Source organism: Panulirus ornatus, chromosome 14, assembly GCF_036320965.1.
Source record: "Panulirus ornatus isolate Po-2019 chromosome 14, ASM3632096v1, whole genome shotgun sequence".
In the NCBI taxonomy this organism is placed as follows: Eukaryota; Metazoa; Arthropoda; class Malacostraca; order Decapoda; family Palinuridae; genus Panulirus; species Panulirus ornatus.
This window is the reverse complement of record NC_092237.1, coordinates 44,441,216-44,455,410: the sequence shown is the minus strand read 5'-3', so window position 1 is coordinate 44,455,410 and position 14,195 is coordinate 44,441,216. Positions and strand designations below refer to the sequence as shown.

The 14,195-nt window shown below is 42.6% G+C and overlaps 2 protein-coding genes across 2 annotated transcripts in view; both read right to left on the bottom strand.

Moving 5' to 3' along the window:
* Window positions 1-6,798, bottom strand: part of LOC139753363 (bile salt-activated lipase-like) — a 57,733-nt gene extending 50,935 nt beyond the window's left edge. The window contains exon 1 of the mRNA XM_071669740.1: window positions 6,586-6,798. Within this exon, the coding sequence (XP_071525841.1) occupies window positions 6,586-6,759 (174 nt within the window). The 5' untranslated portion in view covers window positions 6,760-6,798. The remainder of the gene's footprint in view (window positions 1-6,585) is intronic.
* A 247-nt stretch (window positions 6,799-7,045) lies between these two features.
* The window catches only part of LOC139753543 (esterase SG1-like), a 61,298-nt gene continuing 54,148 nt past the window's right edge, over window positions 7,046-14,195 (bottom strand). Inside the window, exon 5 of the mRNA XM_071670191.1 lies at window positions 7,046-7,254. Within this exon, the coding sequence (XP_071526292.1) occupies window positions 7,046-7,254 (209 nt within the window). The remainder of the gene's footprint in view (window positions 7,255-14,195) is intronic.

Genomic DNA, 14,195 nt, shown 5'->3' with positions numbered 1-14,195 from the left:
CAACAGACTGCATACTTGCCCCTTTCTCCAAAACTCTTGCATTCACCTCCCAAACAACCCCATCCATAAACAAATTGAACAACTATAGAGACATCACACACCCCTGCCGCAAGGCGACATTCACTGAGATCCAATCACTTTCCTCTCTTCCTACACGTACACACGCCTTACATCCTCGATAAAAACTTTTCACTGCTTCTAACAACTTGCCTCCCACACCATATATTCTTAATACCTTCCATAAAGCATCTCATCAACTCAATCATATGCCTTCTGCAGATCCATAAATGCTACATACAAATCCATTTGTTTTTACAAATAGATCTCACACACATTCTTCAAAGCAAACACCTGATCCACACATCTTCTACCACTTCTGAAACCACACTGCTCTTCCCCAATCTGATGCCCTGAATATGCCTTCACCCTCTCAATCAATACCCTCCCACACAATTTCCCAGGAATACTCAACAAACTTTTACCTCTGCAATTTGAACACTCACCTTTATCCCCTTTGTCTTTGTACAATGTCACTATGCATGCATTCCGCCAATCCTCAGGCACTTCACCATGAGCCATACATACACTGAATATCCTCACCAACCAGTCAATAACACAATCACCCCTTTTTTAATAAATTCTACAGTAATACCATCCAAACGCACCACCTTGCCAGATTTCATCTTCCGCTAAGCTTTCACTACCTCTTCTCTGTTTACCGAACCATTCTCCCTGACCCCTCTCACTTTGCACACATCCTCGACCAGAACACCCTATGTCTGCAACTTAACATCTAACACATTCAACAAACCTTCAAAATACTCACTCCATCTCCTTCTCACTTCACCACAACTTGTTACAACCTCATCATTAGCCCCCTTCACCGATGTCCCCATTTGTTCCCTTGTCTTACGCACTTTATTTACCTCCTTCCAAAACATCTTTTATCCACCCCAAAACTTAATGATACTCTCTCACCGCAACTCTTATTTGCTCTCTTTTTCACCTTTTGCATCTTTCTCTTGAACTCCTGCCTCTTTCTTTTATAAATCTCCCAGTCATTTGCACTACTTCCCTGCAAAAATTGTCCAAATGCCTCCCTCTTCTCTTTCACTAATAATCTTACTTCTTCATCCCACCACTCACTACCCTTTCTAATCTGCCCACCTCCCACGTTTCTCATGCCACAAGCAGCTATTGCTCAAGCCATCACTACTTCCCTAACTACATCTCATTCTTCCCCCACTCCCCTTATGTCCTTTGTTCTCACCTTTTTCTATTCTGCACTCAGTCTCGCTTGGTACTTCCTCACACAAGTCTCCTTTCCCAGCTCATTTACTCTTACCACTCTCTTCACCCCAACATTCTCTCTTCTTTTCTTAAAACCTCTACAAATCTTCACCTTCGCCTCCACAAGAAAATGATCAGACATCCCTCCAGCTGCCCCTCTCAGCACATTAACATCTAAAAGTCTCTCTTTCCCATGCCTATCATTTAACATGTAATCCACAGACGCTCTCTGGCCATCTCTCCTACTTACAAACGTATACTTATGTATATCTCTCTTTTCAATCCAGGTATTCCCAATCACCAGTCCTTTTTCAGCACACAAATCACAAGGTCTTCACCATTTCCATTTACAATACTGAACATCTCATGTACAACAACTATACCATCAACCGCCACATTACTCACCTTTGCATTCAAATCATCCATCAGTATAATTCGGTCTCGTGCATCAAAGCTGGTAACACACTCACTCATCTGCTCCCAAAACACTTACCCCTCATGATCTTTCTTCTCATGATCAGGTGCATAAGCATCCATCTCTCTCCATCCACTTTCAGTTTTACACATATCAATCCAGACTTTACTTTCTTGCACTGTATCACATCCTACAACAACTCCTGCTTCAGGAGTAGTGTTAATCCTTCCTTTGCTCTTGTCCTCTCACCAACCCCAGACATTACTCCCAAGACATTCCCAAACCACTCTTAACCTTTACTCTTGAGCTTCGTTTTACTCAAAGCCAAAACATCCAGGTTCCTTTCCTCAAACATACTAACTATCTCACCTTTTTTCTCATCTAAACACCACAGTCTGAGCCTTTGAGGAACATGAGCACTCCCTGCATGACTCCTTCTTCTGTTTTCCCTCTTAGAAAGTTGAAATACAAGGAGGGAAGGGTTTCTAACCACCCCGCTCCCAGCCCCTATAGTTGCCTCCTATGACACACGGGTAATACAAGGGAAGTATTCTTTCTCCCCTATCCCCATGGATGAAATATATATACATATATATACATGTTGGAAAGGATCACAATTTTGCGCGTGATCAAGATATTCCTATGAGTCCACGGGGAAAATGAAACAAGAAAAGTTCCCAAGTGCACTTTCGTGTAATAATCACATCATCAGGGGAGACACAAGAGAGGAATATAACAGTCAGTTGATATACATCGAAGAGACGAAGCTAGGACGCCATTTGGTAAACACACATATATATATATATATATATATATATATATATATATATATATATATATATATATATATATATATATATATATATATATATATATATATATATATATAAAGTGTGTAAAAGAAGAAAGCTGCGAGTAAATGTGAATAAGAGCAAGGTTATTGGGTTCAGTTGGGTTAAGGGACAAGTTAATTGGGAGGTAAGTTTAAATGGAGAATAATTGGAGGAAATGAAGTGTTTTAGATATCATTGGAGTGGATATAGCAGCAGATGGAACTATGGAAGCAGAAGTGAGTTACAGGGTGGGGGGAGGGGACAAAGGTTCTGGGAGCGTTGAAGAATGTGTGGAAGGCGAAAACGTTATCTCGCAGAGCAGAAATGTGTATGTTTGAATCAATAGTGGTTCCAATAATGTTATATAGTTGCGAGGCGTGGGCTATATAGAGGGTTGTGCGGAGGAGGGTGGATGTGTTGGAAATGAAATGTTTGAGGACAATATGTGGTGTGAGGTGGTTTGATCGAGTAAGTAATGAAAGGGTAAGAGAGATGTGTGATGATAAAATGAGTGTGGTTGAGAAAGCAGAAGAGGATGTATTGAAATGGTTTGGTCACATAGAGAGAATGAATGAGGAAAGATTGACAAAGAGGATATGTGTGTCAGAGGTAGAGGGAATGAAAATTGGGAGACCAAATTGGAGGTGGAAGGATGGAGTGAAAAAGATTTTGAGTGATCGGTGCCTGAACATACAAGAGGGTGAAAGGCATACAAGGAAAAGAGTGAATTGGAACAATGTGGTATACTGGGGTGGACGAGCTGTCAATGGATTGAACCAAGGCATGCGAAGCATCTGGGGTAAACCATAGAAAGCAAGAGAAGGAGCACTACTCCTGAAACAGGAGTGGTGGGAGTATGTGATAGACTGTAAGAAAGTAAACTCTAGATTGATATGGATAAAACTGAAAGTTGATGGAGAGAGATGGGTGATTATTGGTGCATATGCACCTGGGCATGAGAAGAAAGATCATGAGATGCAAGTGTTTTGGGAGCAGCTGGGTGAGTGTGTTAGTAGTTTTGATGCACGAAACCAGGTTATAGTGATGGATCATTTGAATGCAAAGGTGAGTAATGTGGCAGTGGAGGTAATGATTGGTGTAAGTGGGGTGTTAAGTGTTGTAAATGGAAATGGTGAAGAGCTTGTTGATTTATGTGCTGAAAAAGGACTGGTGATTGGGAATACGTGGTTTAAAAAGAGAGATATACATAAGTATGTAAGTAGGAGAGATGGCCAGAGAGCGTTAGTGGATTACATGTTAAATGATAGGCATGGGAAAGAGAGACTTTTAGATGTTAATGTGCTGAGAGGGGCAGCTGGAGGGATGTCTGATCATTATCTTGTGGAAGCGGAGGTGAAGATTTGTAGAAGTTTTCAGAAAACAAGATAGAATGTTGGGGTGAAGAGAGTGGTGAGAGAAAGTGAGCTTGGGAAGGAGACTTGTGTGAGGAAGAACCAGGAGAGACTGAGTACAGAATGGAAAAAGGTGAGAGCAAAGGATGTAAGGGGAGTGGGGGAGGAATGGGATGTATTTAGGGAAGCAGTGATGGCTTGCGCAAAAGATGCTTGTGGCTTGAGAAGCGTGGGAGGTGGGCAGATTAGAAAGGGTAGCGAGTGGTGGGATGAAGAAGTAAGATTATTAGTAAAAGAGAAGAAATAGGCATTTGGGCGCCTTATGCAGGGAAATAATGCAAATGAGTGGGAGATGTATAAAAGAAAGAGGCAGGAGGTCAAGAGAAAGTTGAAAGAGGTGAAAAAGAAGGCAAATGAGAGTTGAGGTGAGAGAGTATCATTAAATTTTAGGGAGAATAAGATGTTTTGGAAGGAAGTAAATAAAGTACGTAAGACAAGGGTACAAATGGGAACATCAGTGAAGGGGGCTAATGGGGAGGTGATAACAAATAGTGGTGATGTGAGAAGGATATGGAGTGAGTATTTTGAAGGTTTGTTGAATGTGTTTGATGAGAGAGTGGTAGATATAGGGTATTTTGGTCAAGGTATTGTGAAAAGTGAGAGGGTTGGTTTTGGTTAACAGAGAAGAGGAAGTAAAAGCTCTGCGGAAGATGAGAGCCGGCAAGGCAGCGTGTTTGGATGGTATTGTAGTGGAATTTATTAAAAAAGGGGGTGACTGTATTGTTGACTGGTTGGTAAGGTTATTCAATGTATGTATGACTCATGGTGAGGTGCCTGAGGATTGGCGGAATGCTTTCATATTGCCATTGTACAAAGGCAAAGGGGATAAAAGTGAGTGCTCAAATTACAGAGGTATAAGTTTGTTGAGTATTCCTGGTAAATCATATGGAAGGGTATTGATTCAGAGGGTGAAGGCATGTACAGAACTTCAGATTGGGGACGAGTAGTGTGGTTTCAGAAGTGGTAGAGGATGTATGGATCAGGTGTTTGCTTTGAAGAATGTATGTGAGAAATACTTAAAAAAGCAAATATATTTGTATGTAGCATTTATGTATCTGGAGAAAGCATATGATAGAGTTGATAAAGATGCTCTGTGGAAAGTATCAAGAATATATGGTGTGGATGGCAAGTTGTTAGAAGCAGTGAAAAGTTTTTATCGAGAATGTAAGGCATGTGTACGTATAGGAAGAGAGGAAAGTGATTGGTTCTCAATGAATGTTGGTTTGCGGCAGGGGTGCGTGATGTCTCCATGGTTGTTTAATTTGTTTATGGATGGGGTTGTTAGGGAGGTGAATGCAAGAGTTTTGGAGAGAGGGGTAAGTATGCAGTCTGTTTTGGATGAGAGGGCCTGGGAAGAGAGTCAGTTGTTGTTCACTGATGATACAGCGCTGGTGGCTGATTTGGGTGAGAAACTGCAGAAGCTGGTGATTGAGTTTGGTAAAGTCTGTGAAACAAGAAAGCTGAGAATAAATGTGAATAAAAGCAAGGTTATTAGGTTCAGCAGGGTTGCGGGACAAGTCATTTGGGATGTAAGTTTGAATGGAGAAAAAACTGGTGGAAGTGAAGTGTTTCAGATATCTGAGAGTGGATTTAGCAGCGGATGGAACCATGGAAGCGAAAGTGAGTCACAGGGTGGGGGAGGGGGCGAAGGATCTGGAAGTGTTGAAGAATGTGTGGAAGGCGAGAACGTTATTTCAGAGAGCAAAAATGGGTATGTTTGAAGGAATAGTGGTTCCAACAATGTTATATGGTTCCGAGGCATGACCTGTAGATAGGGTTGTGCGGAAGAGGGTGGATTTGTTGGAAATGAGATAGGTTAGGACAATGTATGGTGTGAGGTGGTTTGATCGAGTAAGTAATGAAAGGGTAAGAGAGATGTATGGTAATAGAAAGTGTGTGGTTGAGAGAGCAGAAGAGGGTGTATTGAAATGGTTTGGTTACATGGAGAGAATGAGTGAGGAAAGATTGACAAAGAGGATATATGTGTCAGAGGTGGAGGGGACGAGGAGAAGTGGGAGACCAAACTGGAGGTGGAAGGATACAGTGAAAGAGATTTTAAGCAATCGGGGCCTGTACATACAGGAGGGTGAAAGGCATGCAAGGAATAGAGTGAATTGGAACGATGTGGTATACTGGGGTGGACGTGCTATCAATGCATTGAACCAGGGCATGTGAAGCGTCTGGGGTAAACCATGGAAAGTTTTGTGGGGCCTGGATATGGAAAGGTAGCTGTGGTACCGGTGCATTACACATGACAGCTAGAGACTAAGTGTGAACGAATGTGGCCTTCTTTGTCTTTCCTAGCGTTACCTCACGCGCATGTGAAGGGGGAGGAGGGTGCCATTTCATGTCTGGCAGGGTGGCGATGAAAATGGATGAAGGCAGCAAGTATGAATATGTACATGTGTGTATATGTATATGTCTGTGTATGTATATGTATGTATACTCTGAAATGTGTAGGTATGCATATGTGCGTGCGTGGTCATTTATGTATATACAAGTGTAGGTGGGTGGGTTGGGCCATTGTTTCGTCTGTTTCCTTGTGCTTCCTCGCTAACGCAGGAGACAGCAACAAAGTATAATAAAATAAATAAATGATATAAAAGTCCTCTTCTAGATTCATTTAAGAACTTACGAAAAAGTGTTGGAACATAGCAGAAACGCGACGTGCATCTTTCTCCTGCAGGCAGATTAGAAGAGCCTCACTGTCCTGGTTGGTAGGACACCCTAAAGCTTGCCCGACTTCTTCTGCTACTTCCCTGTGATTGATGCCCACTGCCCAAGGACAGGAAGCAAAGCCAGATTGCATGATGACCCGGGTGAACAGTCCTGGAAAGGCCACATAAATAGTCTCAGAACAGTTTATGTCATGACAAAACGCCTCTGGCACAGGAGGTCAAGCAGAATCTTCCTTGGGGCCCCTTGCAAGGGATGTCAAGAACATTTCCCAGGCAAGAGATATCAAGCAGAATCGTTGTAGAACAAAGGATGTCAAGCAGAATGCGCCCCAGGCAAGAGATGTCATGCAGAACACTTCCTGGGAAAGACATCCAGCAAAACACTCATAGGGAAAAGGATGTCAAAGAGAACATTCCCTAGGTAAAATATGTCAAGCAGAATGGTTCTAAGGCAAGGGGTATTAAGAAGAATGGCCCAAGAGCAAGGGGTGTCAAGGAGAACACTTCCCGGTCAAGAGATGTCAAGTAGAATGGTTCTAGGGCATGGGATGTCAAGTATAATGTTTCTTGGACAAGAGATACCAAGTAATAGTTTCCTACTGTGAGGGATGTGAAGCAAAGCATTCCTGGGGCAAGATATATGAAGCATATTGATCATAGGGCAAAGGATGTCAAGTAAATACCCCTAAAGCATGCAAGCATTGTTAAGCAAACGTTTCCTGGGCATGATTTAAGAAGCTGAACAGTCCTAATATAAGAGATGTAACAGAATGGTCACAGAGCAAGAGATGTCAATGAAAACATTCCCAGGCCAATTGGTGTTACATAGACTCATGAGCATAAGAGGTGAGACAGAATGGACAGTGAGCAACAGAAGCCTGGTATAATAGTACAGTCCTAGAACAAATGAAGTGGATAAAATGACCTCTGGGTGGGAGAGGTCAAGGATTATGAGACAAGTCACATGGAATAGTCCCACTGACCAAATATAGTCAAGAGAAGGTAAAGAAATGAACAAAGCATCAAATTGGGGAAAAACAGCGTGGTTTCAGAAATGGTAGAGGATGAGTGGATCAGGTGTTTGCTTAGAAGAATGTATGTGAGAAATACTTTAAAACAGATGTATTTGTATATAGCAATTATGGATCTGGAGAGGGTATATCATAGAGTTGATAGAGATACTTCGTGGAAATAATAAGAGTATATGGTGTGGGAGGTAAGTTGCTAGAGCAGTGAAAATTTTGTATCGAGGATGTAAGGCATGTGTACGAGTAGGAAGAGAAGAAAGTGATTGGTTCCCAATGAATGTTGGTTTGCAGCAAGAGTGCATGATGTCTCCATGGTTGTTTAATTTGTTATTACATGGGGTTGTTTGGGAGGTGAATGCAAGAGTTTTGGAGAGAGAGGGCAAGTATGCAGTCTGTTCTGGTTGAGAGAGCTTGGGAAGTGAGTCAGTTGTTGTTCGCTGATGATACAGCCTTGATGACTGATTCGGGTGAGAAACTGCAGAAGCTGGTGACTGAGTATGGTAAAGTGTGTGAAAGAAGAAAGCTGAGAGTAAATGTGAATAAGAGCAAGGTTATTAGGTTCAGTAGGGTACAGGGACAAGTTAACTGGGAGTTAATTTTGAATGGAGAAAAACTGGAGGAAGTGAAGTGTTTTAGAAATATGGAAGTGGATTTAGCAGGGGATGGAACTATGGAAGCAGAAATGAGTCACAAGGTGGGGGAGGGAGCGAAGGTTCTGGAAGCGTTGAAGAATGTGTGGAAGGTGAGGACGTTATCTTGGAAAGCAAAAATGGGTATGTTTGAAGGAATAGTGGTTCGAACAATGTTATCTGGATGTGAGGCATGGGCTAAAGATAGGGTTGTGCAGAGGAGGATGGATGTGTTGGAAATGAGATGTTTGAGGACAATATGTGGTGTGAGGTGGTTTGATTAAGTAATGAAAGGGTAAGGGAGATGTGTGGTAGTAGAATGAGTGTCGTTGAGAGAGAAGACAGTGTATTGAAATCGTTTGGTTACACGGAGAGAGTGAGGAAAGATTGACAAAGAGGATATATGTGTCAGAGGTGGAGGGAACAAGGAGAAGTGGGAGACCAAACTGGAGGTGGAAGGATACAGTGAAAAAGATTTCGAGCGATCGGGGCCTGAACATACAGGAGGGTGAAAGGCATGCAAGGAATAGAGTGAATTAGAACGATGTGGTACACCGGGGTGGACATGCAGTCAATGGACTGAACCAGGGCATGTGAAGCGTCTGGGGTAAACCATGGAAAGTTTTGTGGGGCCTGGATGTGGAAAGGGAGCTGTGGTTTCGGTGCATTACACATGACAGCTAGAGACTGAGTGTGAACGAATGTGGCCTTTGTTGTCTTTATCAAGCGGTACTCTGCGTGCGCAAGGGGGGATGGCGGTACCATTGCATGTGCGGTAGGGTGGAGATGGAAATGGATGAAGGCAGCAAGTATGAATATGTACATGTGTATACATGTATATGTCTGTGTATGTATAAGTATGTATGTATGCGTTGGAATGTATGGGTATGTATAAGTGCGTGAGTGGGCGTTTATGTATACAGATGTGCACGTGGGTGGGTTGGATCATTCTTTCGTCTGTTTCCTTTCTAAAAGGGGGAAACAGAAGAGTCACGTGGGGAGTGTTCATCCTCCTCGAAGGCTCAGATTGGGGTGTCTAAAAGTGTATGGATGTAACCAAGATGAGAAAAAAGGAGAGATAGGTAGTAAGTTTGAAGAAAAGATCCTGGATGTTTTGGCTCTAAGTGAAACGAAGCTCAAGGGTAAAGGGGAAGAGTGGTTTGGGAATGTTTTGGGAGTAAAGTTAAGGGTAGGTGAGAGGACAAGAGCAAGGGAAGGAGTAGCACTACTCCTGAAAGAGGAGTGGTGGGAGTATGTGAGAGGGTGTAAGAAAGTAAACTGTAGATTGACATGGGTAAAACTGAAAGTGGATGGAGAGAGATGGGTGATTATTGGTGCCAATGCACCAGGGCATGAGAAGAAAGATCATGAGAGGCAAGTGTTTTGGGTGTTAGTAGTTTTGAAGCACGAGACCGGGTTATAGTGATGGGTGATGTGAATGCAAAGGTGATTATTGTGGCAGTTGAGGAAATAATTGGTATACTTGGGGAGTTCAGTGTTGCAAATGGAAATGGTGAAGAGCTTGTATATCTAAGTGCTGAAAAAAGACTGCTGATCGGGAATACCTGGTTTAAAAAGAGAGACATACATAAGTATAAGTATGTAAGTAGGAGAGATGGCCAGAGAGCGTTATTGGATTACGTGTTAATTGATAGGCGCGCGAAAGAGAGACTTCTGGATGTTAGTGTGCTGAGAGGTGCAACTGGATGGATGTATGATCATTATCTTGTGGAGTTAAAGGTGAAGATTTATAGAGATTTTCAGAAAAGAAGAGAGAATGTTGGGGTGAAGAGAGTGGTGAGAGTAAGTGAGCTTGGGAAGGAGAATTGTGTGAGGAAGTACCAGGTGAGACTGAGTGCAGAATGGAAAAAGGTGAGAACAAAGGACGTAAGGGGAGTGGGGGAGGAATGGGATGTATTTAGGGATGCAGTGATGGCTTGTGCAAAAGATGCTTGTGGCATAAGAAGCGTGGGAGGTGGGCAGATTAGAAAGAGTAGTGAGAGGTGGGATGAAGAAGTAAAGTTATTAGTGAAAGAGAAGAGAGAGGCATTTGAACGAATTTTGCAGGGAAATAGTGCAAATGACTGGGAGATGTATAAAAGAAAGAGGCAGGAGGTCAAGAGAAAGGTGCAAGAGGTGTAAAGAGGGCAAATGAGAGTTGGGGTGAGAGAATATCATCAAATTATAGGGAGAATAAAAAGATGTCTTGGAAGGAGGTAAATAAAGTGCTTAAGACAAGAGAACAAATGGGAACATCGGTGAAGGGGGCTAATGGGGAGGTAATAGCAAGTAGTGGTGATGTGAGGAGATGAAGTGAGTATTTTGAAACTTTGTTGAATGTGTTAAATGATAGAGTGGCAGATATAGGGTGTTTTCGCTGAGGTGGTGTGCAAAGTGAGAGGGTTAGGGAGAATGATTTGGTAAACACAGAAGAAATTGTAAAAGCTTTGTGGAAGATGAGAGCCAGCAATGAAGCGAATTTGGATGGTATTGGAGTGGAATTTATTAAAACAGGAGGCGACTGTGTTGTTGACTGGTTGGTAAAGATATTTAATGCATTATGACTCATGGTGAGGTGCCTGAGGATTGGCGGAATGCATGCACAGTGCTACTGTACAAAGGCAAAGGGGATAAGAGTGAGTGCTCAAATTACAGAGGTATAAGTTTGTTGAGTATTCCTGGGAAATTATATGGGAGGGTATTGATTGAGAGGGTGAAAGCATATACAGAGCATCAGATTGGGGAAGAGCAGTGTGGTTTCAGAAGTGGTAGAGGATGTGTGGATCAGGTGTTTGCTTTGAAGAATGTATGTGAGAAATACTTAGAAAAGCAAATGGATTTGTAAGTAGCATTTATGGATCTGGAGAAGGAATGTGATAAGAGTTGATAAAGATACTCTGTGGAAGGTATCAAGAATATATGGTGTGGGAGGCAAGTTGTTAGAAGCAGTGAAAAGTTTTTATCGAGGATGTAAGGCATGTGTACGGGCGGAAGAGAGGAAAGTGACTGGTTCTCAGTGAATGTCAGTTTGCAGGCAGGGGTGTGTGATGTCGCCATGGTTGTTTGATTTGTTTATGTATGGGGTTGTTAGGGAGATGAATACAAGAGTTTTGGAGAGAGGGGCAAGTATGCAGTCTGTTATGGATGAGAGAGGTTGGGAAGTGAGTCAGTTGTTGATCGTTGATGATACAGCGCTGGTGGCTGATTCAGGTGAGAAACTGCAGAAGCTGGTGACTGAGTTTGGTAAAATGTGTGAAAGAAGAAAGTTGAGAGTAAATGTGAATAAGAGCAAGGTTATTAGGTACAGTAGGGTTGGGAGACAAGTCACTTGGGAGGTAAGTTTGAATGGAGAAAAAGTGGAGGAAGTGAAGTGTTTTACATATCAGGGAGTGGATTTAGCAGGGGATGGAACCATGGAAGCGGAAGAGTCACAGGGTGTGGGAGAGGGGGGGGGGGGCGAAAGTTCTGGGAACGTTGAAAAATGTGTGGAAGTCGAGAACATCATCTCAGAACGCAAAAATGGGTACGTTTGAGGGAATAGTGGTTCCAAAAATGTTATATGGATGCGAGATGTGGGCTATGGATAGGGTTGTGCGGATGAGGGTGGATGTGTTGGAAAAGAGATTTTTTAGGACAATATGTGTTGTAAGGTGGTTTGATCGAGTAAATAATGAAAGGGTAAGAGAGATGTGTGATAATAAAAAGGGTGTGGTTAAGAGAACAGAAGAGGGTGTACTGAAATGGTTTGGTCACATGGAGAGATTGAGTGAGGAAAGATTGACAAAGAGGATATATGTGTCAGGGGTGGAGGGAACGAAGAGAAGTTGGAGACCAAATTGGAGGTGGAAGATGGAGTGAAAAAGATATTGGGCGATCGGGACCTGAACATGCAGGAGGGTGAAAGGCGTGCAAGGAATAGAGTGAATTGGAACGATGTGGTGTACCAGGGTCGACGTGCTGTCAATGGATTGAACCAGGACATGTGAAGAGTCTGGGGTAAACCACGGAAAGTTTTGTGGGGCCTGGATGTGGAAAGGGAGCTGTATTTCGGTGCATTATACATGACAGCTAGAGACTGAGTGTGAACGAATGTGGTCTTTGTTGTCTTTTCCCGAGGATTGGCAAAATACATGCATAATGCCATTGTACAAAGGCAGAGGGGATAAAGGTGAGTGCTCAAATTACAGAGGTATAAGTTTGTCGAGTATTCCAGTGAAATTATATGGGTGGGTATTGACTGAGAGGGTGACGGCATGTACAGAGCATCAGATTGGGGAAGAGCAGTGTTGTTTCAGAAGTGGTAGAGGATGTGTGGATCATGTGTTTGCTCTGAAGAATGGATGCAAGAAATACTTAGAAAAACAAATGGATTTGTATGTAGCATTTGTGATAGAGTGTAAGAAAGTAAATTCTAGATTGATATGGGTAAAACTGAAAGCTGATGGAGAGAGATGGGTGATTATTGGTGCATATGCACCTGGGCATGAGAAGATCATGAGAGGCATGTGTTTTGGGAGCAGCTGAATGAGTGTGTTAACGGTTTTGATGCACAAGACCGGGTTATAGTGATGGGTGATTTGAATGCAAAGGTGAGTAATTTGGCAGTTGAGGGAATAATTGGTATACATGGGGTGTTCATTGTTGTAAATGGAAATGGTGAAGAACTTATAGATTTATGTGCTAAAAAAGGACTGGTGATTGGGAATACCTAGTTTAAAAAGCGAGATATACATAAGTATACGTATGTAAGTAGGAGAGATGGCCAGAGAGCGTTGTTGGATTACGTGTTAATTGATAGGCGCGCGAAAGAGAGACTTTTGGATGTTAATGTGCTGAGAGGTGCAACTGGAGGGATGTCTGATCATTAACTTGTGGAGGCGAAGGTGAAGATTTGTAGGGGTTTTCAGAAAAGAAGAGAGAATGTTGGGGTGAAGAGAGTGATGAGAGTAAGTGAGTTTGGGAAGGAGACTTGTGTGAGGAAGTACCAGGAGAGACTGAGTACAGAATGGAAAAAGGTGTGAACAAAGGAGGTAAGGGGAGTGGGGGAGGAATGGGATGTATTTAAGGAAGCAGTGATGGCTTGCACAAAAGATGCTTGTGGCATGAGAAGCGCGGGACGTGGGTTGATTAGAAAGGATAGTGAGTGGTGGGATGAAGAAGTAAGATTATTAGTGAAAGAGAAGAGAGAGGCATTTGGACGATTTTTGCAGGGAAAAAATGCAAATGAGTGGGAGATGTATAAAAGAAAGAGACAGGAGGTCAAGAGAAAGGTCCAAGAGGTGAAAAAGACGGCAAATGAGAGTTGGGGTGAGAGAGTAGCATTAAATTTTAGGGAGAATAAAAAGATGTTTTGGAAGGAGGTAAATAAAGTGCGTAAGACAAAGGAGCAAATGGGAACTTCAGTGAAGGGGGCTAATGGGGAGGTGATAACAAGTAGTGGTGATGCGAGAAGGAGATAGAGTGAGTATTTTGAAGGTTTGTTGAATGTGTTTGATGATAGAGTGGCAGATACAGGGTGTTTTGGTCGAGGTGGTGTGCAAAGTGAGAGGGTTAGGGAAAATGATTTGGTAAACAAAGAAGAGGTAGTAAAAGCTTTGCGGAAGATGAAAGCCGGCAAGGCAGCAGGTTGGATGGTATTGCAGTGGAATTTAATAAAAAAGGGGGGGGGGTGACTGTATTGCTGACTGTTTGATAAGGTTATTCAATGTATGTATGCTTCATTGTGAGGTGCCTGAGGATTGGCGGAATGCTTGCATAGTGCCATCCAGAACAGACTGTATACTTGCCCCTCTTTCCAAAACTCTTGCATTCACTTCCCTACACATGCCTTACGTCCTCGATAAAAGCTTTTCACTGCTTCTAACAACTTGCCTCCCACACCATATATTCTTAATACCTTCCACAGAGCAT